General features: G+C 43.1%; 2 protein-coding genes, 1 long non-coding RNA gene and 1 other non-coding gene across 5 annotated transcripts; 1 reads left to right on the plus strand and 3 right to left on the minus strand.

Moving 5' to 3' along the window:
* Window positions 1-605: 605 nt before the first annotated feature.
* Window positions 606-10,558, minus strand: LOC115136847 (uncharacterized). 2 transcript variants are annotated; one of them, XM_029672689.2, is made up of 4 exons: window positions 10,316-10,558; window positions 1,757-2,648; window positions 1,391-1,646; window positions 606-1,143 (listed from the first exon to the last, which is right to left on the minus strand). In XM_029672689.2, exons 2-4 carry the CDS (start codon window positions 2,617-2,619, stop codon window positions 907-909), a joined length of 1,356 nt encoding a protein of 451 aa, XP_029528549.1. In that variant the 5' UTR covers window positions 2,620-2,648; window positions 10,316-10,558; the 3' UTR covers window positions 606-906. The 2 variants fall into 2 exon arrangements, with proteins under 2 accessions (XP_029528549.1, XP_029528550.1); XM_029672690.2 differs by having other exon boundaries at window positions 1,757-2,074; window positions 10,316-10,529.
* Window positions 10,559-11,051: 493 nt separating this feature from the next.
* Window positions 11,052-13,575, plus strand: polr2d (RNA polymerase II subunit D). The gene is made up of 4 exons (XM_029672691.2): window positions 11,052-11,360; window positions 11,841-12,021; window positions 12,159-12,254; window positions 13,155-13,575. Exons 1-4 carry the CDS (start codon window positions 11,285-11,287, stop codon window positions 13,231-13,233), a joined length of 432 nt encoding a protein of 143 aa, XP_029528551.1. The 5' UTR covers window positions 11,052-11,284; the 3' UTR covers window positions 13,234-13,575.
* Window positions 13,572-16,369, minus strand: LOC115136849 (uncharacterized). Its single transcript, XR_003864707.2, has 2 exons — window positions 15,906-16,369; window positions 13,572-14,017 (listed from the first exon to the last, which is right to left on the minus strand). It is a non-coding gene; the product is annotated as an uncharacterized LOC115136849 (long non-coding RNA).
* A 5,216-nt stretch (window positions 16,370-21,585) lies between these two features.
* Window positions 21,586-21,657, minus strand: trnag-ucc (transfer RNA glycine (anticodon UCC)). The gene has a single exon. It is a non-coding gene; the product is annotated as a tRNA-Gly (tRNA).
* Window positions 21,658-21,668: the final 11 nt, after the last annotated feature.

Genomic DNA, 21,668 nt, shown 5'->3' on the forward strand with positions numbered 1-21,668 from the left:
TGCACAAAAAGCTTATTTCTCTTGAATTTGTTCATCTCCCTGTTGGTGAGCATTTCTCCTTTGCCAAGATAATCCATCCACCTGAAAGGTGTGGCATATGAAGAAACTGATTAAACAGCATTATCATTACACAGGTGCACTAGGTGCTGGGGACAATAAAAGACCACTCTCTAAAATGTGAGGTTTGTCACACAACACAATGTCATAGATGTCTCAAGTTTTGAGGAAGCGTGCAGTTGGCATGCTGACTGCAGGAATGTCCACCAGAGCTGTTGCCAGAGAAATGAATGTTCATTTATCTACCATAAACTGTCATTTTAGATAATTTGGCAGTATGTCCAACTGGCCTCAAAACTGCAGACCACGTGTAACCACGCCAGCCCAGTGGGTAGACCTGGCTCCCAAGTGGGTGGGTCTATGCCCACCCATAGCAGTGCCCCTGCCCAGCCATGTTAAATCCATAGATTTGGCCCTAATCATTTAGTTAAATTGACAGATTTCCTTCTTTGAAATCAGTAAAATATTTTAAATTGTTGCATGTTGTGTTTATATTTTTGTTCAGTAATAGGTTGATCTCTGCTCACATGAAATCAGCTCCAGGTATCTGAGATGTCGTAAGGCAGGCATGGTTTATTTACATTCAAATATTTGACAGTAAAGTAATCGGTTAAAATCTCTAAACCTGCAGTCGCCATAGCCTTTTACCACAGACACAACCCAGACCAGTCCTTTACCACAGACACAACCCAGACCAGTCCTTTACCACAGACACAACCCAGACCAGTCTTTTACCACAGACACAACTACAGTTTGTCTCGGGACTTCCATATCTGACATCCTGAACAAGCTAGTCTCATCCTGAACAAGCTAGCCACATGGTTCTACCACAGTGTCCAGGCATGCTAGCTACTCCTCTGGCCTCATATCTAGTACGTCTCTGATGTAGGGCAGGACAGCATTGGTGTAGAACATCTCCAGCTTGGCCAGGGTTTCGTCCCAGAACACAGGGTCAAAGGTCACAGGGACGATGGCTGTTTCCTTCAGGGTGAACACCACTAGGTCAGCCTGGGTTAACCCTGTCACCGCCAGCTGGCACTGGATCTGGGTGAAATAGCTGTGGTCTGGCTTCAGATGGTACCTCACCTGTAGAGAAAAGAAGAATAGGGAAGTGCTGCTAGAATACACTAGTAGGTAGATCTTTACAGATTGAAGGTGCTCTTTGGTTAAGGGGTTAACTGGTCATCAAAAACAAGGGGGACCAAGGCAAGGCACTCTTCATATAATTAAAATGCCTTTATGATGATAGTATGCTTGAATTTCTTTTAATAAAGCTTGGTATAGCCCAAGTCAGGGGGTACAATGATACAAAAAACAACATGTCTTAACTAACCTGTCCCCCCTCCTCCCCCTGGTCCTGTATTGTCAGACAGAAGGCTGGGTCCTCTCTACAGGCCTGGGCTACAGTGTTCTGACGGTGCTTGTAGGGACACTTGACCTCTAGGCAGAGCAGCCATTGGCCGGTCCTTTGGTCCTCTACGATGCCATCAGGACTGCCTGCTAGCCAGGGGCGCTGGGGGTCGATGAACAAGCCACACTCCTGCACCCTCACCGCCCGGCCCAGGGCCTTGCTCTTCAGGCTCTGATATCTGAGATAAAATGAGATGAGATTGTACTTTATTACAGACACAGAATACAACATTCAATACAACATTTAAAAACAATCGCAGAACAATTAAAGTAAATGCATAGATGGTACCTCCGCACGGCCTCGGCTTCCCGCTCAATGCCCCAGGTCATGGCGCGGGTCTTGACGTTGGTGCCGCGGCCTGTGATGGCGGCCAGGTAGGAAGCCGGTGGGGTCGTGCTCTGGCCAGTAACGAAGCGGCTATGGGCGAGTCGGTGAGCGACCGACGCTGTGATTCGGTTCTGACGCCAGGAGAACCAGCTGGGGTTCTCTCTCTGGCCCCGGGTCTGGAGCTCCACCGCCTCCACCTCTTCTTTCTGACATAACCCCAGGGGCAATGCTTTGGGCCTGAGGGGAGAGACCATGGAGCTCCCCCCAATTTGGTTGGTCCTGGGGGGAGAGACCACAGGCTTACCCCTGACCTGACTGCTCTTGTCAGGGCTATGACTATGCTGATGGGCCTCAGCTCTCTTCTCTGCGATGTCAGGATGATATCTGACAGTAGGGATGTTCCTTTTGGCGTAACGTGTGTCTGTGGTCTTTTCTCCTGCTCCCCTGGCCTGGCTAGCTGTGGCTCTGCTGATTTTACTAGATTTGATTTGATCCTGATTGGTCCTGGGGGGAGAGACCACAGGCTTACCCCTGACCTGACTGCTCTTGTCAGGGCTATGACTATGCTGATGGGCCTCAGCTCTCTTCTCTGCGATGTCAGGATGATATCTGACAGTAGGGATGTTCCTTTTGGCGTAACGTGTGTCTGTGTTTACTCCTGCTTCCCTGGCCTGGCTGGCCGTCGCTCTGCTGGTTCCTGAGTCCCCTGAGCCATTAGAGGGATTTAGGGTGGAACCTTTGTTGATATGCCTTTGTTTTGGTGGGCTCTTTAAGGCTGAGCTGTCAGTGTGAGAGCCATTTTTGTTTGTCTTTCTGGGACTCATGGTTCTGTGAGTTTCAAGAAGTTAGAATTCTGTAAATTCAATACAAAAAAGAGGAGGTAAGATACTGTGGCATGTAAACCATTCCTATGTCCTATTCCTAAATCTGGACCTGCTGTGTGTGGCATGGTTTACTGTTCGTAGTAAATTGCCATGTTTGTTGCAATTTTCAGTGGTGTATGAAGTCTGAGTTCAGCATGTGGGAAAGATCAGTGTCCAGAGATCATACCCATGTTTCCTAGTAGGTGGATCGCATTTAAGAGTTCCCGACATGATGTGAACGCGGCATTAGGCTGGCTGCCACACACACAACCGTGTGAGCTGTTGGTCAGCTCAACTCTCTCTTTCTCCAGACTAGCTCAGCTCAGCCATCCACTCAAGATCTTACATCAAATGCCCACTGCATTACCTCCCGAGAGAAAGCTCTTCGGTTATTGTCGTGTATATTCCCCCCCCCAAGCCAGATATTGTGATGGCTCTCAAGGAACCACACTGGACTTTGTGCAAACTAGAAACAGCATATACGAGGACACATTTATTGTAGCTGGGGACGTTAATAAAGAAAATCTGAGGAAAATCTTCTGTGCTGCATGCGGGGAGAAAATGCTTGACCATTGTTACTTTCCCTTCCGGGCGGCTACAAGGCCCTCCCCCGCCCTCCCTTTGGCAAATCAGATCACACCTCCATGCTGCTCCTCCCCGCATAAAGGCAGAGACTTAAGCAGGAAGCTTCAAGACTTTTTTGATCACTCAAACAGGGAAATATTCTGTTCCTACTGTGACGATTAGAACTTATCCAAACCAACTGTCGGGGACAGTGACGCTTCACTCTCGGACAAGTTAAACATTTTCATCGCCCACTTCAACGAAAACAACACTGAGCCGCCGATGTGAGCCCCCACCGCTCACAAGGACTGTGTGCCGCATCATCATAGCATGTGCAGACCAGCTGGCTGGAATGTTTACGGACATATTACATCTCTCCTTATCCCAGTATGTTGTCCCAGCTTGCTTCAAGATGTCCACCATTGTGCCTGTACCCAAGAAAGCCAAGGTAACTGAACTAAATTACTATCGCTCCTTAGAACTCACTTCTGTCATCATGAAGTGCTTTAAGAGAATGGTTAAGGATCACCTCCACCTTACCCGACACCCTAGACCCACTACAATTTGCATACCGCCCCAACAGATCTGCAGATGATGCAATCACCATTGCACAGCACACGGCCCTATCCCACCTGGACAAGAGGAATATCTATGTAAGAATGATGTTCATCGACTACAGCTCAGCCTTCAAGCTCATCACTAAGCTCATGACCCTGGGTCTGAAACCCTCCCTGTCCAACTGTGTCCTAGACTTCCTGACAGTTCGACCCCAGGTGGTGAAGGTAGGCAACAACACCTCTGCCATGCTGATCCTCAACCGGGGGCCCCACAGGGGTGGATGCTCAGCCCCCTCCTGTACTCCCTGTTCACCCATGACTGCGTGGCCACGCACGTCTACAAATCAATCATCAAGTTTGCTGATGACACAACAGGGAGGAGGTGAGGGCCCTGGTTGAGTGATGCCAGGAAACTAACCTCTGCCTCAACGTCAACAAAACTAAGGAGCTGATGGTGGACTCCAGCAGACAGCAGAGAGAGCACGCCCCCATCCACATCGACAGGGCCACAGTGGAGAAGGTCAAAAGCTTCAATCCCTCGGTGTGCACATCACTGAGGACATGAAATGGTCCCTTCACACCGATAGTGTGGTGAAGATGGCGCAACAATGCGTCTTCAACCTCAGGAGGCTGAAGATTTTTCCTTGGCCCCTAAGACCCTCACAAACTTCTACAGATGAACCATTGAGAGGATTCTGTTGGAAATATCACAGTGAGGGTACTTAAAATGCACTGCACGGTACCGCATGTCTCTCTAGACCACATATGTCAGAGTCAAGGCCCGCGGGCCACATCCGGCCCGCAAGAAGGTTTTTTACGGCCCCTGGGATGATCTTGATTTATTATTAGAACCGGCCCGCAGCAAGCCGGCAGCCCGCAGATCTTTTACACGCACCAATACTACATTTCCCACAATGCAAAGGTGACGCACCGAGCAGTAGGCTGCTTCATTTCAATATTTATTGGCACAGCAGTCGTCAGCATCACAGTAAAATTAACTTTCAGATACCCATCAAAAATGGCAAAACGGAAGGTGGATACTGAGAACCGGGGGTTTCAAACAAGGTGGGAGTCGGAGTATATGTTCACGAAGGTAGCTGGAAAACCTGTGTGTCTTCTGTGTGGAGAAAGTGTGGCGGTACTGAAAGAGTATAATCTGAGACGACATTATGAAACGAAACACGCGGACAAAAACAAGAATATGGACATGGAACAAAGGCTACAAAAGGCAGAGGAATTAAAACGAGGCCTCAAATATCGACAGGCTCTGTTCAAAAAGCCAAATCACAAGGCCAGGCTGCTGTCAAGGCCAGTTTTATTTTGGCAGAAGAGATCGCTAAATCAGCCCGGCCATTTACGGAGGGGGATTTCATCAAAAACTGCATGATTAAAGTTTGTGACGAAGTTTGCCCAGAAAAAGGCAACTCTTTTTAAATGTGAGTCTGAGCAGAAACACCATTGCCGAGAGAGTAGACCAGTTGTCCATCAATCTAAAAGAGCAGCTTGTGAAAAAGGGAAAAGATTTTATTGCATATTCCTTGGCTGTGGATGAGAGCACCGACATTTCTGACATTGCCCAGTTGTCAATTTTCATCCGCGGAGTGGACTCCAACCTAAGCGTGACAGAGGAGTTTTTGGCTTTACGTCCTATGCATGGCACAACTACGGGGCATGATTTGTATGAAGAGGTGTCAAGATGTGTAAATGAGATGGAGCTGCCTTGGGAAAAACTCGTGGGTTTGACAACCGACGGAGCACCTGCGATGTGTGGACACAGGAGCGGACTGGTGGCGAAGATACGGGAAAAGATGCAAGAGGAAAACGCGACAGGTGAGCTGACAGCTTATCATTGTATCATACACCAGGAAGCGTTGTGCGGTAAAGCCTTGAAAATGGAGCATGTAATGAGCATCATCACGCGCACAGTTAACTTTATCAGAGCCAAAGGTTTGAATCACCGCCAGTTCAAGGCATTTCTGACGGAGTTAGAAACGGAGCATGGTGATTTGCCTTATCACACAGAGGTGCGATGGCTAAGCCAGGGAAAGGTGCTTCAAAGATGTTTCGAGCTTCGTGAGGAGATTTGTCTGTTCTTGGACAGCAAAGGGAAAGACACAACACAACTCCGAGACGAAATGTTTCTGTGTGAAATGGCTTTTCTGTGTGACATTACGAGTCATCTGAATGCAATAAACTTGCAGCTGCAGGGTCGGGTTCGTGTCATCTCTGATATGTACAGTACAGTGAAGGCATTTAAAACCAAACTGACTCTGTGGGAGACGCAGATGCGGAAAGAAAATTTGAGCCACTTTCCCAGCTGCCAGACCATGAAAGAGAAGCTCTCTACCAGTGCGTTCCCGAGCACACAGTTGGCTGATAAAATAGGTATGCTTGCCGCTGACTTTCGACGCCGATTTGCTGACTTTGAAGCACAAAAAAGCAGGTTGGAACTGCTCGGTAACCCATTTGCTGTTGACGTGGAAAGCTCACCACCAAACCTCCAAATGGAGTTGATTGACCTCCAATGCAATGATGCACTGAGGGCAAAATATGCGGCAGTGGGTGCTGCGGAGTTCGCCCGTTTCCTCCCGGCACAATGCCCCAGCTGCGCATCCAGGCTGCTCAAACGTTGTCTATGTTTGGCAGCACATACCTGTGTGAACAACTGTTTTCTTTGATGAACCTGAACAAAACATCACACAGAAGTCGACTTACTGCTGAACACCTCCACTCAATTCTGAGGATTTCTTCAGCTCAGAGCCTTACCCCGAACATTGATGAACTTGTGGAAAAGATGGGACACCACCAAGTATCACCCTCAACCTCAAACAAGTGAACATTACTGTGCAATCACATATTTAGAGTTTTTACTCAGTTCAAGTTTAAAAGTTAAAATTTAATATTTGTTTTCACTGCATGTTACTTCTCCTTAAACAAAGTGTTGTTTTTGATTAATAGATTTTTGCACTTTATTTTTTTGTATTTCAATCCAATTATATTTTAAAAATATTTCAGTTGAGTGGATGATAGAAAATTGCTATTATTGTTTTTTCTTTGAAGTAAATTTAGCCCACTTTTGCTAAAATAGAAAATATAGTCTACTGATGGTGCCTTGAATACCGGTTTCTTTCATTTAATGTTCATGTTATGGGGATATTTATATAAAGGAAATTTGTCTTTTGTGTCTGTTGAAAATTAAAGATTACTGACAGAGCCATAAGAAAATATTGCTTTATTTATCTGATCATATTGTAATATATTTGTTAGGTTTTCAGTAGGTTCAATTAGGTTCACTAGACTATATGCGTCATTTAAAAATTTTTCAATTAACATTCGAACAGTCCGGCCCTCGTCTTGTAGCTGATTTTTTTATTTGGCCCTCCGTCCATTTGACTTTGACACCCCTGCTCTAGACGGTGGTGCGGTCAGCCCAATGCATCCTCGGGAGCACACTGTCAGCCCTCCAGGACATCTACAGCACCCGGTGTCACAGGAAGGCTGAGAAGATTATCAAGTACCTCAGCCACCCGAGCCACGGATGATCGGGTTCAAGTCCGGGCTCTGGCTCTGCCACTCAAGGACATTCAGAGACTTGTCTCACCATGCTTCACCATAGGGATGGTGCCAGGTTTCCTCCAAACGTGGCGCTTGGCATTCAGGCCAAAGAGTTCGATCTTGGTTTCATCAGACCAGAGACTCTTGTTTCTCATGGTCTGAGAGTCTTTAGTTGCCTTTTGGCAAACTCCAAGCAGGCTATCATGTGCCCTTTAATGAGGAGTGGCTTACGTCTGACCACTCTATCATAAAGGCCTGATTGGGGGGGGTGCTGCAGAGATGGTTGTCCTTCTGGAAGGTTTTCCCATCTCCACAGAGGAACTCTTTAGCTCTGTCAGAGTGACCATCGGGTTCTTGGTCACTTCTGTGAACAAGGCCCTTCTCCCCTGATTGCTCAGTTTAGCCGGGGGCAGCCAGCTCTAGGAAGAGTTTTGGTGGTTCCAAACTTCTTCCATTTAAGAATGATGGAAGCCACTGTGTTCTTAGGGACCTTCAATGCTTTGGTATCCTTCCCCAGATCTGTGCCTCGACACAATCCTGTCTCTGAGTTCTACGGACAATTCCTTCGACCTCATAGTTCGGTTTTTGCTCTGACATGCATTGTCAACTGTGGGACCTTATATAGACAGGTGTGTTTCTTTCCAAATCATGTCCAATCGATTGAATTTACCACAGGTGAACTCCAGTGAAGTTGTATAATGATGATCGATGCACCTGAGCTCAATTTCGAGTCTCATAGCAAAGGGTCTGAATACATATGTAAATAAGGTATTTCTGTTTTTTTTTTTTTTTAATACATTTGCTAAAATTTCTTTACCTGTTTTTGCTTTGCTTTTGCTTTGGGTATTGTGTGTAGATTGCTGAGGAAATTGATTTATTTAATCAAAACGGCTATAACAAAATGTGGAAAAAGTCAAGGGGCCTGAATACTTTCCGAATGGCACTGTAAGTATATACAGTTGAAGTTGGTTTTTCAACCACTCCACAAGTTTCTTGTTAACAAACTAAAGTTTTGGCAAGTCGGGTAGGACATCTACTTTGTGCATGACAAGTAGTTTTTCCAACAATTGTTTACAGACAGATTATTTCACTTATAATTCACTGTATCACAATTCCAGTGGGTCAGAAGTTTACATACACCAAGTTGACAGTGCCTTTAAACAGCTTGGAAAATTCCAGAAAATGATGTCATGGCTTTAAAAGCTTATGATAGGCTATTGACATAATTTGAGTTAATTAGAGGTGTACCTATGGATGTATTTCAAGGCCTACCTTCAAACTCACTGCCTCTTTGCTTGACAACGTGGGAAAATCAAAATAACTCAGCCAAAACCTCAGAAAAAAATTGTAGACCTCCACAAGTCTGGTTCATCCTTGGTTGAAATTTCCAAACACCTGAAGGTATCACGTTCATCTGTACAAACAATGGTATGCAAGTATAAACACCATGGGACCACGCAGCCATCATACCGCTCAGGAAGGAGACGTGTTCTGTCTCCTAGAGATTAACACACTTTGGTGTGAAAAGTACAAATCAATCCCAGAACAACAAAGGACCTTGTGAAGATGCTGGAGGAAAAAGGTACAAAATAATCCATATTTACAGTAAAACGAGTCCTATATCGACATAACCTGAAAGGCCGCTCAGCAAGGAAGAAGCCACTGCTCCAAAACCGCCATAAAAAAGCCAGACTATGGTTTGCAACTGCACATGGGGACAATGATCGTTCTTTTTGGAGAAATGTCCTCTGGTCTGATGAAATAAAAATAGATCTGTTTGGCCATAATGACCATCGTTATGTTTGGAGGAAAAAAGCGGAGGCTTGCAAGCCGAAGAACACCATCCCAACCGTGAAGCACGGGGGTGGCAGCATCATGTTGTGGGGGTGCTTTGCTGCAGGAGGGACTGGTGCACTTCACAAAATAGATGGCATCATGAGGGTGGAAAATTACGTGGATATATTGAAGCAACATCTCAAGACATCAGTCAGGAAGTTAAAGCTTGGTCGCAAATGGGTCTTCCAAATGGACAATGACCCCAAACATACTTCCAAAGTTGTGGCAAAATGGCTTAAGGACAACAAAGTATTGAAGTGGCCATCACAAAGCCCTGACCTCAACCCTAAAGAACATTTGTGGGCAGAACTGAAAAAGCGTGTGTGAGTAAGGAGGCCTACAAACCTGACTCAGTTACACCAGCTCTGTCAGGAGGAATGGGCCAAAATTCACCCAACTTATTGACCCAAGTTAACCAATTTAAAGGCAATGCTATCAAATACTAATTGAGTGTATGTAAACTTCTGACCCACTGGGAATGTGATGAAAGAATAAAAGCTGAAATAAATCACTCTCTACTATTATTCTGACATTTCACATTCTTAAAATAGTGGTGATCCTAACTGACCTAAAACAGGTAATATTTACTCCGTGAAAAACGGAGTTTCAATGTATTTGGCTAAGGTGTATGTAAACTTCCGACTTCAACTGTAATGTATTCTATGGCTCATCCTATACAACTACTGCTGTACACACATTTTCTATTCACATACTGTCCATACACACCCTTCACATACTTATATATTTATATTCCTGACTCTGGTCCAGAAGCTAATTTTCTGCAATCCTACACTATTAGAAAAAACAATTGGTTCCAAGAGGGTTATTCCTGCTGTCCCCATAGGAGAACCCTTTTTGGTTTCAGGTAGAACTCTTTTGGGTTCCATGTAGAACCCTCTGTGGAAAGGGTTCTACATACAACCCAAAAGGGTTGTACCTGGAACCAAAAATGTTCTCATATGGGGACAGCCGAATAATCCTTTTATGGTTTTGGCCGTTTCAAACTAATAGTTTTAGAAAGAATACAGCAGACCTATGTCAATAGGCTATACGGCCGTATAAACTGAGGACATCATTGTCCTACTCTACTTTTCTATTAAATTACAGGCAATAATGTTATTGCGCAAAATATTTGTTTCGCTTACCCGATGAAGTTCTGTCTAGTCTCGAGCTGTGTATGAAAGTGAAACTGGTTCTACGTGACTCACTGTCTCATGACAAGCAAGTCAGATTCATCATGTTGGCTTCCTGCTGCTGTGTGTGTCTGTGTTTTTGTGTATCGGACATGTCCTGAACATGTCTAGTGTCAGTTGCCGCCTTAAAGACAACTGGGAACTCGGGAAAAAACGAGCTCCGACTACATGACTCACTATCTCATGGCAAGCACGTCAGATTCATCCTGCTGGGTTGCTGGGTTGCTGCTGTTGTGTGTGTGTGTGTGTGTGTTTTTGTTCCAAGTCAGAAACTCTGCCATCTTTCTAGAGCTCCGACTATCTGAAGTCATCGTTTGACCTCGTTTTTTCTGAGTCCAAGTTTTCTTGAAAGCACCAAGTGAGATAAAATAGCCTATACATTCTACAGACCCTACGGAGTATTCGCTGCAATACTTTGTGTGGCACCCAGAATAGTTTTTAATATATAAACCAATATGTAATATATGTACGTTGATTCGCATTGGGGTCATTTATTTGACATTTGAACATGTTTTAAAACCCAAATGTCACTTAAATATGAACAAATATTGATCATTGTTATTGTTTAGACAATTATTTGTTATATATCATGAACAAATACAGTTTTTTGACATCTTTCTACTATTACGTTGGGGGACTTTTATTTTGAAAATCTCTGAAATTCCGTGACCCAGAAGTACTTTTTTTGTGTTTCTGACGAGACGCTGATTGGTACGCAGCTTCCTTCCTTGATGCATTTGGAGATTCGTCGTGCTAGTGTTTTTGTTATGCCGAAACAATTCTGCAAATAATTATAAGGCGCCGATATACGGCATTTTTGGTTCAGAGCATACAACTGGATATCAGCTGTTTCTTTTTTGATTCATTTTTCTAACTGTACCCGCAGCTAGGAAGGCTCATTCATTCAGTGTGACAAGAAGCATGGCGTCCAGTGGCGGTTCAACAACAACTGTCGGAGATATTGAGGAGGACGCGTCTCAGCTACTTTTCCCCAAAGGTTCGTATCAAAATGTATTTATGTTAACTAGATTGAATATAACGATTCACTTAAGGTACCTATCTAACTATATTCCACATTATAAACTTGATGGTTTGAGCCCTGAATTCTGGAATATCAGACCGAATACCACTTGTATTTTTACTGCTCTAATTACCTTGGTAACCAGTTTTTACAATGGCAGTAAGGCTCCTCGAGAGGTTGGTGATTAATGGCCAATATACCACGGCTAAAGGCTGTTTTTTAACCCGACGCAACGCGGAGTGCCTGTACACAGCCAATAGCCGTGGTATATTGGCCATAAATCACCAACCCAGAGGAGCCTTATTGCTATTATAAACTGGTTATCAACGTAATTAGGGCAGTAAAAATACCCGTAAGGGCATTTTTACTGCCCTTAGCCGTGGTATATTGGCCATATTCCACACCCCCTCAGGCATTATTGCTTAATTAAAACCCACCCTCCCCTGCGTTCTTCAGAGTTCGAGAACGCGGAGACACTTCTAAACTCTGAGGTACACATGCTTCTGGAGCATCGCAAGCAGCAGAACGAGAGTGCAGAGGACGAACAAGAGCTATCGGAGGTCTTCATGAAAACTCTGAATTATACTGCACGTTTCAGCCGTTTCAAAAACAGAGAAACTATCGCCAGTGTTCGCAGGTCAGTGTAATTGTTGTCACTATCACAACCAAAAACAAATGTCAATACCTTATAAAAGTCCATGTACATTTATTTGGTGGTGAATTTTTTTCATTAACTTTTCATGTTAACTGAAATGATTGTCCTGTATCCCACAGCTTGCTCTTGCAGAAGAAGCTGCATAAGTTTGAGTTAGCCAGTTTGGCCAACCTTTGTCCAGAAGCAGCGGAGGAGGCCAAAGCCCTCATCCCTAGGTAAGACCTGCTGTTACTGTCTCCTCACTTATCGCCATACTCAGCCCTCTAAACCAGTGGTACCCAAACTGCCTGGGGGGGTCAGTCCGGCTTTCAACTTACACTAGAAAGTGCACAAGGTGCCATTTTAAAGTTGGGTAGTGCATCGTCAGTTCCTCTTGTCGGTCATTGCATACCTTAGAGAGCCATTTATAACTTGTCAATAATGTCCAGATCAACTATCCCATGTCAGTTAACTTTTTAAAGCTAGTTTTATTTGCCTAAATATCATGTAATGTTTGTCACTCATATCACATGAACACACATTAGACAGGGCAAAATGTAAAGAATTTGAAAAAGATTAACTTCAAAACAGCAACATTCTCTGCACCCCATGACAAAATGTGTACAATTGCAGGAATGAAGCTTTAAACCTTCAACATGTTCTCTCTGCCAACAAGCGGGTTGTGAACCGTTTGTGTCATGAACAGAGCTTGTGCCCATAGAAATAGATGTGGTGCTTACGCAGGGGGGTGCGGGATGTTCAACAATGCTGGAAGGAGGGCCTGAGCTCTAACCTAGACTCTTAAGCCTTGTCTCTGAGTAGCAGTTGGCTCTTGACCAGGAAATTGGGCTTAAACGTTTGGTATAACCAAACTGTGAGGCAGGTAGCCTCGTGGTTAGAACATTTGGCCAGGAACTGAAAGGTGGCTTGATAAAATCCCCGAGCTGACAAGGTAAAAATCTGTCGTTCTACCCCTGAACAAGACAGTTAACCCAGTGCTCCCCGGTAGGCCGTCATTGTAAATAAGAATTTGTTCTTAACTGACTTGCCTAGTTAAATAAATGTTACATTTAATTATACAGTAAGTGACAGGAGTTGTGCTGTTTTGTTCTGAAACCTGCTTGTTCTCTCTGCAGTGTTGAGGGGCGGTTTGAGGATGAGGAGCTGCAGCAAATCCTTGATGACATTCAGACCAAGAGAAGTTTCCAGTACTGAGGACAATTCCTCCTCATCTGGCCTATTCTAACCCTAAACCCATTATGTCAGAATAAACTGGTCGCCGCTACTCACCCAGAAGGACATTGAGTCCCAAATGACACCCTATTCACTATATAGTGCACTGCTTTTGACCGTTCTCCCCAGGATGGGTACCTCCAACTCAGACTTTTTAATTTTTTTTGTGTGTGTGTGTGTGTGTGTGTGGGGGGGGGGTTAATAGATGTGCATCAGGCACCACAGATGTACATTCTTTATATCCATTTTGAAGGCCATACCAAGCTAGGATGAATATATACATTCCTAGATGTAAATACTTTTCAAATAAACATCTGAAATACTTTTCATAGCAATTTGTTTTATTTTCATTTAGCTCCTATACAAAGTGGTTGTTCACTTCATCTTGTCAAATGCAATCGTTGGGTCGGATGTGAGGTCTGTATTTCAGGACCTACACCTCATCGGTAAGCCATGATCAGGGTAGGAGTACTGCTCCAGCCTGCAGTGTACTAGACCAGTGTACTACCTGACTGGTTATGGATACACTCTGGGACAACAGTGAAGTGTCAGGCCAAAAGGGCGTGAGGCTGGTCCACAATAGGTACCTGGAGACACCCCCCACAGAAGCCAGGGTGCTCTGCTGTGGTGCTGACTATCAGAGTTATGTTCCTCCTGGAGAGACTGGTGGGCTTGAAGACTGCATCCACACCACTCAGACACAAAGACGGGGTGATCTAGGAGACTGACATGGGGAATGGACATTGACAGCTTCCTGGCTGGCTCACTGCAACAGAGAAACCAGATTCAATTGTAAAAAGATGCAAACACAAGTCTTTAGTTCAGTACAGCACAAACGTGAATCTCTTTACGTAATTGCGATTTGACTTAGACTTACCAGAAATGAAGAGCCATTGTACAGTTGAAGTCGGACGTTTACATACACTTAAATTGGCGTCATTAAAACTTGTTTTTCAACCACTCCACAAATTTCTTGTGAACAAATAGTTTTGCCAAGTCGGTTAGGAGATCTACTTGATCTACTTTGTGCATGACAAGTAATTTTTCAAACAATTGTTTACAGACAGATTATTTCACTTATAATTCACTGTATCACAATTGCAGTGGGTCAGAAGTTTACATACACTAAGTTGACTGTGCCTTTAAACAGCTTGGAAAATTCCAGGAAATTATGTCATGGCTTAAGAAGCTTCTGATAGGCTCATTGACATAATCTGAGTGCACCTGTGGATGTATTTCAAGGCCTACCTTTAAACTCAGTGCCTTTTTGCTTGACATCATGGGAAAATCAAGAGAAATCAGCCAAGACCTCAAAAATAAAGACCACAAGTCTGGTTCATCCTTGGGAGCAATTTTCAAATGCCTGAAGGTACCACGTTCATCTGTACAAACGATAGTATGCAAGTATAAACACCATGGGACCACGCAGCCATCATACCGCTCAGGAAGGAGACGCGTTCTGTCTCCTAGAGATGAATGTACTTTGGTGCAAAAAGTGCAAATCAATCCCAGAACAACAGCAAAGGACCTTGTGAAGATGCTGGAGGAAACCGGTACAAAAGTATCTACATCCACAGTAAAAGGAGACCTATATCAACATAACCTGAAAGACCACTCAGTAAGGAAAAAGCCACTGCTCCAAAACCGCCATAAAAAAGCCAGACTATGGTTTGCAACTGCACATGGGGACAAAGATTGTACTTTTTGGAGAAATGTCCTCTGGTCTGATGAAACAAAAATAGAACTGTTTGGCCATAATGACCATTGTTATGTTTGGAGGGAAAAGGGGGAGGCTTGCAAGCCGAAAGAACACCATCCCAACCTTGGAGCACGGGGGTGACTGCGTCATGTTGTGAGGGTGCTTTGCTGCAGGAGGAACTGGTGCACTTCACAAAACAGATGGCATCATGAGGATGGAAAATTATGTGAATATATTGAAGCAACATCTCATGACATCAGTCAGGAAGTTTAGGCTTGGTTGGAAATGGGTCTTCCAAATGGACAATGACCTCAAGCATACTTCCAAAGTTGTGGCAAAATGGCTTAAGGACAATAAAGACAAGGTATTGGAGTGGCCATCACAAAGACCTGATCTCAATCCTATAGAAAATGTGTGGGCAGAACTGAAAAAGTGTGTGTGAGCAAGGAGGCCTACAAACTTGACTCGGTTACACCAGCTCTGTCAGGAGGAATGGGCCAAAATTCACCCAACTTATTGTGGGAAGCTTGTGGAAGTTAAACAATTAAACAATTTAAAAGCAATGCTACCAAATACTAATTGAGTGTATGTGAACTTCTGACCCACTGGGAATGTGATGAAAGAAATAAAAGCTGAAATAGATCATTCTCTCTACTATTATTCTGACATTTCACATTCTTAAAATCAAGTGGTGATCCTAACTGACCTAAGACAGGGAATTTTTACTAGGATTAAATGTCAGGAATTGTGAAACTGAGTTTAAATGTATTTGGCTAAGGTGTATATACACTTCTGACTTCAACTGTATATTAATATGGGCTATTTTCAGCTCTTTCCTGGGTAGCTTATCAAAGATAGACATCATATGGAAAAGAGCAAACAAAGCTAGATAAAACATACATTCTGGAGTCCATTAATCAGTTGGTGTGTGTGCTGCGGTGTTGAAGCTACGAACCCATAGGCTTGGCTCTCTCATCACTTCCAGGCTTTTGGGAAGGAGGGTGGACAATGAGCCTGTTATAACAGATGTAAGCAATGTCCCCACACACTCTGGCAGCTTTCATGGCTGGGATAAGTTATTTCCTCTTCTGGCGCACAGCTTCAGGATAGTCCTTGTTGAGGAAGACGTACATTCCTCTCAAGTTCTTGGCTCTTTCCAGAACAGCTACCTAGTCCTTGAACCTCAGGAACTTGACCACTATCTGCCTGGGCCTGTCATCTGGGCTTGTGGTGGGTTTTCCAGTCCTGTGGTCTTTGTCATGGTAACAACGTAGGTTACACTGTTACTTCTCACAGTTCAAGACATGACATGTGACACGGAATCCTGGAAACAACAACAAACAGCAGAGATCTGGACAGCCACAAGACTGGGACAATCCGCGGTCCTAGCCACAATGGCTAACTGTGTCGTGGGCTGCTTTCAAGCCCTCAAGAAAACTCAGCTAGCTTGTGTGATAGGAAAGTTACCCATTTACCTGCTTAGTTTGGTATTAATAGTTAGCAATTAATACTTAACAAATAGAACATTTCTGTTCTGTTTAATTCGGTATTGCTGTAAAGAGATGGTTTCCACTCTAGCTTCCTGCAGTTAGTCTGCTAGAGATAGCTTGAGCTGACAATGACTTGGTGATAAAAACCTAAAAGCTGGCATTCTGTAGACAAGATGTGGTGTGTGACCCGAGATAGAGATAGCCTGGAAGAGTTTAAAACAATGCCTCATTGTCTCACCTACCTGGCATCTGGGAAACTAAACCGGGTTGGGAGTGAATCACCATCCTGTGAAGACAACCAAGGTGGCTTATGGGAGTTGAAACCAGTCTGACTTAGCATTTTTAAGTCCTATATAAGGTCTCTGTTTTATCATTATCAGTAAGGCTCTCGGCCCAAATGTCAAGACTGTTGGGTCGATGGTTTCATTATTGCAATAATTAGTCGATATTGAATAAACATGATTGTTTGAAGAAATGACAAAGTCTCTCTCACTTGAATAGAATATTCCACCACACTTGATAGGCATCTAGCTAGCTAGCAGCTACACCAAGCAACTCCTCATACCCGGCCTTGGTCGGCAGGATCACTGGACAGATAGTAGCGGTTCCATCAACTGATGCCAACCGCATCGCCAGATCCAAACTCAAAAGGTAGCTTTCTATTAACCAGACTTTCAAAACTTTCCAAAACAGCAAACTTTGTCACAAACTTTTCAAAACAACAAACTCTCCCTTGTTGCATGTTCATCCGGAAGTGACGTATAGAGGGGGGAATAAGACATGTAGCTAGGCCCATAAACTACATGGATGAACTGTAGTTGTACGTTCTTGAACAGACTTTGAGGTACGTTTGCTCCCTTTTGGTGGGTGTGACGAGGTGTGGCTTGAAGAAATTAATTCCGTATTTTAAAGGTCATTGGAAAGCTAATGGCATTCCCCAACTCACAACCTATAGGCGCATTTGAGTGGTAAGGCCAAAGCAACCGACAGTGGACAAAAGTGGAGGAGTGAAGTCGAGGGAAGTGCATCTGTGACAGCTGAAAGTCGGACACTAATGTGGATTTCCAACAGCAAGGCTCATATCAACATGGCAATGTTCCCAAGAGATATATATGTAGGCATATCTAACCCCCATATCACACACTCACAAACTGAAATCATAATATAATAATATGTGTGTATGTAGGCTACACAGTGTACAATCAATTACTGAGAGTCTCAAATATCACATTTATCGGTATACTGTATATCCACTGTACACATGAATCACAACAAATTGGTTCATGTTTTGGTTATGTTCGAGTGGATCAAACTAAAACATCCTAATGATTGTTGACAATAGCCTCCCACAATGCAGCAGGATGATGTTGGTGAAAAGCAACTACAGAAACTAGCAGTTGACCTCAGTCAAAACTTCATGAACTTTGATCACATGATTTTTGTAAAGTTCAAGCAGTTGACATGTAGGCAAGCTGGAAAAATGTTACCCCAGAATGCAACACACTTTGAAAGGCGGTGACCATTGACTTGACAAAAGTGATCTGCCCACAACCAAATCCCTCCAACTGGTTGTTCAGTATAGCAACGTTTATGTTCAATTGAACATTCTAGACCCTCTCTTTCTAAAATTATCCGCCACAATTGTGGCAAGCCCTATTACTAGCCTGTTCATCCTCTCCTTTCATATCGTTTCAGATCCCTAAAGATTGGAAACCTGCCGCGGTCATCCCCCTCTTCAAAGGGGGAGACACTCTAGACCTAAACTGTTAAAAACCTATATCTATCCTACCCTGTCTTTCTAAAGTCTTCGAAAGCCAAGTTAACAAACAGATCACCGGCCATTTCGATTCCCACCGTACATTCTCCGCTATGCAATCTGGTTTCCGAGCTGGTCATGGGTGCACCTCAGCCACGTTCAAGGTCCTAAACAATATCATAACCGCCATCAATAAAATACAATACTGTGCAGCCGTATTCATCGACCTGGCCAAGGCTTTCGACTCTGTCAATCATCGCATTCTTATCGGCAGACTCAACAGCCTTGGTTATTCAAATGACTGCCTCGCCTGGTTCACCAACTACATCTCAGATAGAGTCCAGTGTGTCAAATCGGAGGGACTGTTGTCCGGACCTCTGGCAGTCTCTATGGGTGTGCCGCAGGGTTCAATTCAGACTGGGGTGAAGGTTTCCCTTCCAACAGGACCCTAAGCACACAGCCAAGACAATGCAGGAATGGCTTTGGGACAAGTCTCTCAATGCCCTTGAGTGGCCCAGCCAGAGCCTGAACTTGAACCCGATCGAACATCTCTGGAGAGAAATGAAAATAGCTGTGCAGTGATGCTCCCCATCCAACCTGACAGAGCTTGAGAGGAATGGCAGAGAAGAATGGGAGAAACTCCCCAAATACAGGTGTGCCAAACCTTTCTAAAAACATGTTTTTGCTTTATCATTATGGGGTATTGTAGATTAATGAGGGGGAAAAAACGATTTAATAATTTTTAGAATAAGGCTGTAACGTAACAAAATGTAGAAAAAGTCAAGGGGCCTGAATACTTTCTTAAGGCACTGTATGAACTGATACGAAAAACAACACTTGATTCAACACTTCCAGTTTTTCTATTTAAATTATTATACAACATTCTTGCCACCAACAGAATGCTATATATATGTTCAACATAATCTCACACTCAATTCCTGCAAATATGTAGAAAAAAAAGTATTTCAGCACATTTCATGTGTTTTTGTGTGGCATAATTTGTGTGAAAATACATACATTTTTGTGCAACTAAATTCAAAGGAAAACATAAAAAGATTTGTGGACTTCATTCATAGGAAAATACGTTTTTTGGGGAGCAAACTTCAGAACAATCTTTTGAAAGTTATTGGAGCAATGCATTTTGGGCAATGGTGTTCTACACTGCCTTTTTTGTGTCCCACAATTATTTATATAACAAAACAAACATTTTAACAAACCAATATTGTTAATCAACCAGGTTGTCACCGAACTATTTATAATATAATAGTAGCCTTACGTTAAAAAAAAAAGTATTAATGCCATTGCTGTTTTCTATGCTTGTTTTCACTTTTTTTTTTTTGTGGTATTGATAAACATATTTGATTGGGGAATGGGGATGCATTTTCATGATGGGAAATTAATTCATCAATAAATGTGAGGAAACAGAAGACCTAAAAAAAAATAGTTGGCTTACACTTCCAAGGCCGTCTCATGATGATTATTATGGTTGTGTTAATCATGTTATATACTTAGGCTATTGTAACAAGGCATATGCCAGGATTTTAGGCCTACTGCCTCTGCCCAGAGGTCTACTAGGCTTTCATGGCAACATCAGTTAGAGCTCACTTTGCCAAGTATACGTCCTGGTTAGAGTCCCTGTTGCAGCTTTCACTTTCTTCCGCTACGTTGGTGGCAGCTTTGGGATCACGTACAGATCACGTCTAGTTATGTGATCAAGTGGTGGGAAGCATTCTGTTTAAACCCAACATTGTGTTGGGTTTAATTACGTTGATATATCGAGTGAACTATGGATAAGCAACAATGGGTGTGACAGATAGAAGTAGTCACTACAGGTGTGATCATGCCTTACATTAAAGTTGCCTGAAGCTGAATGGAAAGTTCTATGCTCTGACCAGCAGAAAATCCTCTGTGACTGTCTAATTTACATAAGTTAACTTACCAGTGTGGACTCCAGATAAACATATTGTACACAAAAAGTACCTGTTTAAAGTCTTGTTACAACCATGGTGTTATTTTGTTACTGAAGCTTATACATCAAATAACTTAACAATGATCTACATCATATGGGTAGACAAATAATGTGTGTTTTGCAGCAAAACACAACTAGTCTTTTTTTAGGATGCAAGTAATATGAATCATTGTTGATCCATCCTGTTCTGATCTAATGAGATGGATGTAGGTTTTTCTACGGCCTAGAATTGAGGCCTTTCCCAGTCATGAAGGAGGAAGCTAGAACCCTCTTGGTTTTCATTAGCGAAGATTGAACAGTGCTGTCTAAAATATTTCATGTGACTAATGAACGGACGGAGACAGACCACAGTCCCCTCCCCGATTTCATCGTGGGGAACAACAATGTGATCAGTGGATGGGGTGTTAACTGACTGGCACACCTGTTAACAACCTATATTATCCCAATGCTGATGAGCACCTGATTTGTATTCTAGGGACAGTGAGTAGACTGGACCCTGGTTTTATGGGCACACAATCGATCATTTTCCTTGTACAGTGCTATATTTGTGCCATAGAGTCCAGTTACTCCATTAAAACTTATCTGACGACAGTAAAAGTGCAGCAACACCTCCTAAGACCTAGCTTTTTGTTCAAATTCACTTATTTTTTTGTATAATAGGGATGGACACTAGTGAGTAAACTGGACTATGGTTTAATGGACACACATTGATGTGCAATTTGTTTGTGCAACACAACAAACATAAACTAAGACTTTTCTTAAACATTACATTTCTAAATTGCAACCTTGAACAATAGCAGCAATAAATTAACAATAATCATACAATCAAAATAATGTTAAATTTTTTTAAATTGTCATTTTAGGCCTATATTTTTTGTTTTACCGGTAGGCTATTACTACTGTATGTTCTTTACATTCATTTACTTAATCTCCAACCATTTCTCAATGCACTCCACTTTATAATATTATTTATAAAGTGGAGTACATGTAATAATTCTCTTTGGTAAAAAAAATTCGCCCCATGTTGTTATACATTTTTTTGACATAATTTTAACACTATGCACTATGCAAATCTGCAAAAAATATTGATTTTGTATCATACCCATAGCGTCTTCACCGCGGACATTTATTTTGAAGGCATAATACGAAAACCGGATGTCTTAACCTTGCTGCGGTGATGCTATTAAAAGCAAAGCTTGACATAGCTTCCGAGTTCGACTAGAGACCAAAATCGTCGGGCGTCGCCAGGTGGTTGAAGGCTATATCACAACCCTTTTTGAACATCTTCATTTAATGTTGCATTTTTGGCACTTTCGTGTCGGTTATTGTTTGGGAAAAAAATATGTAGAAAATGTTTTGTAGCTTATAGCCAAATGTTTTCACATAGCATTGCGAGATCATACAGTATTACAAAATAACTTGCGTTGGCCGGGAATCGAACCCGGGTCAACTGCTTGGAAGGCAGCTATGCTCACCACTATACCACCAACGCTGACATAGAGT

This window comes from Oncorhynchus nerka, linkage group LG11 (assembly GCF_034236695.1).
Source record: "Oncorhynchus nerka isolate Pitt River linkage group LG11, Oner_Uvic_2.0, whole genome shotgun sequence".
Taxonomy (NCBI): Eukaryota; Metazoa; Chordata; class Actinopteri; order Salmoniformes; family Salmonidae; genus Oncorhynchus; species Oncorhynchus nerka.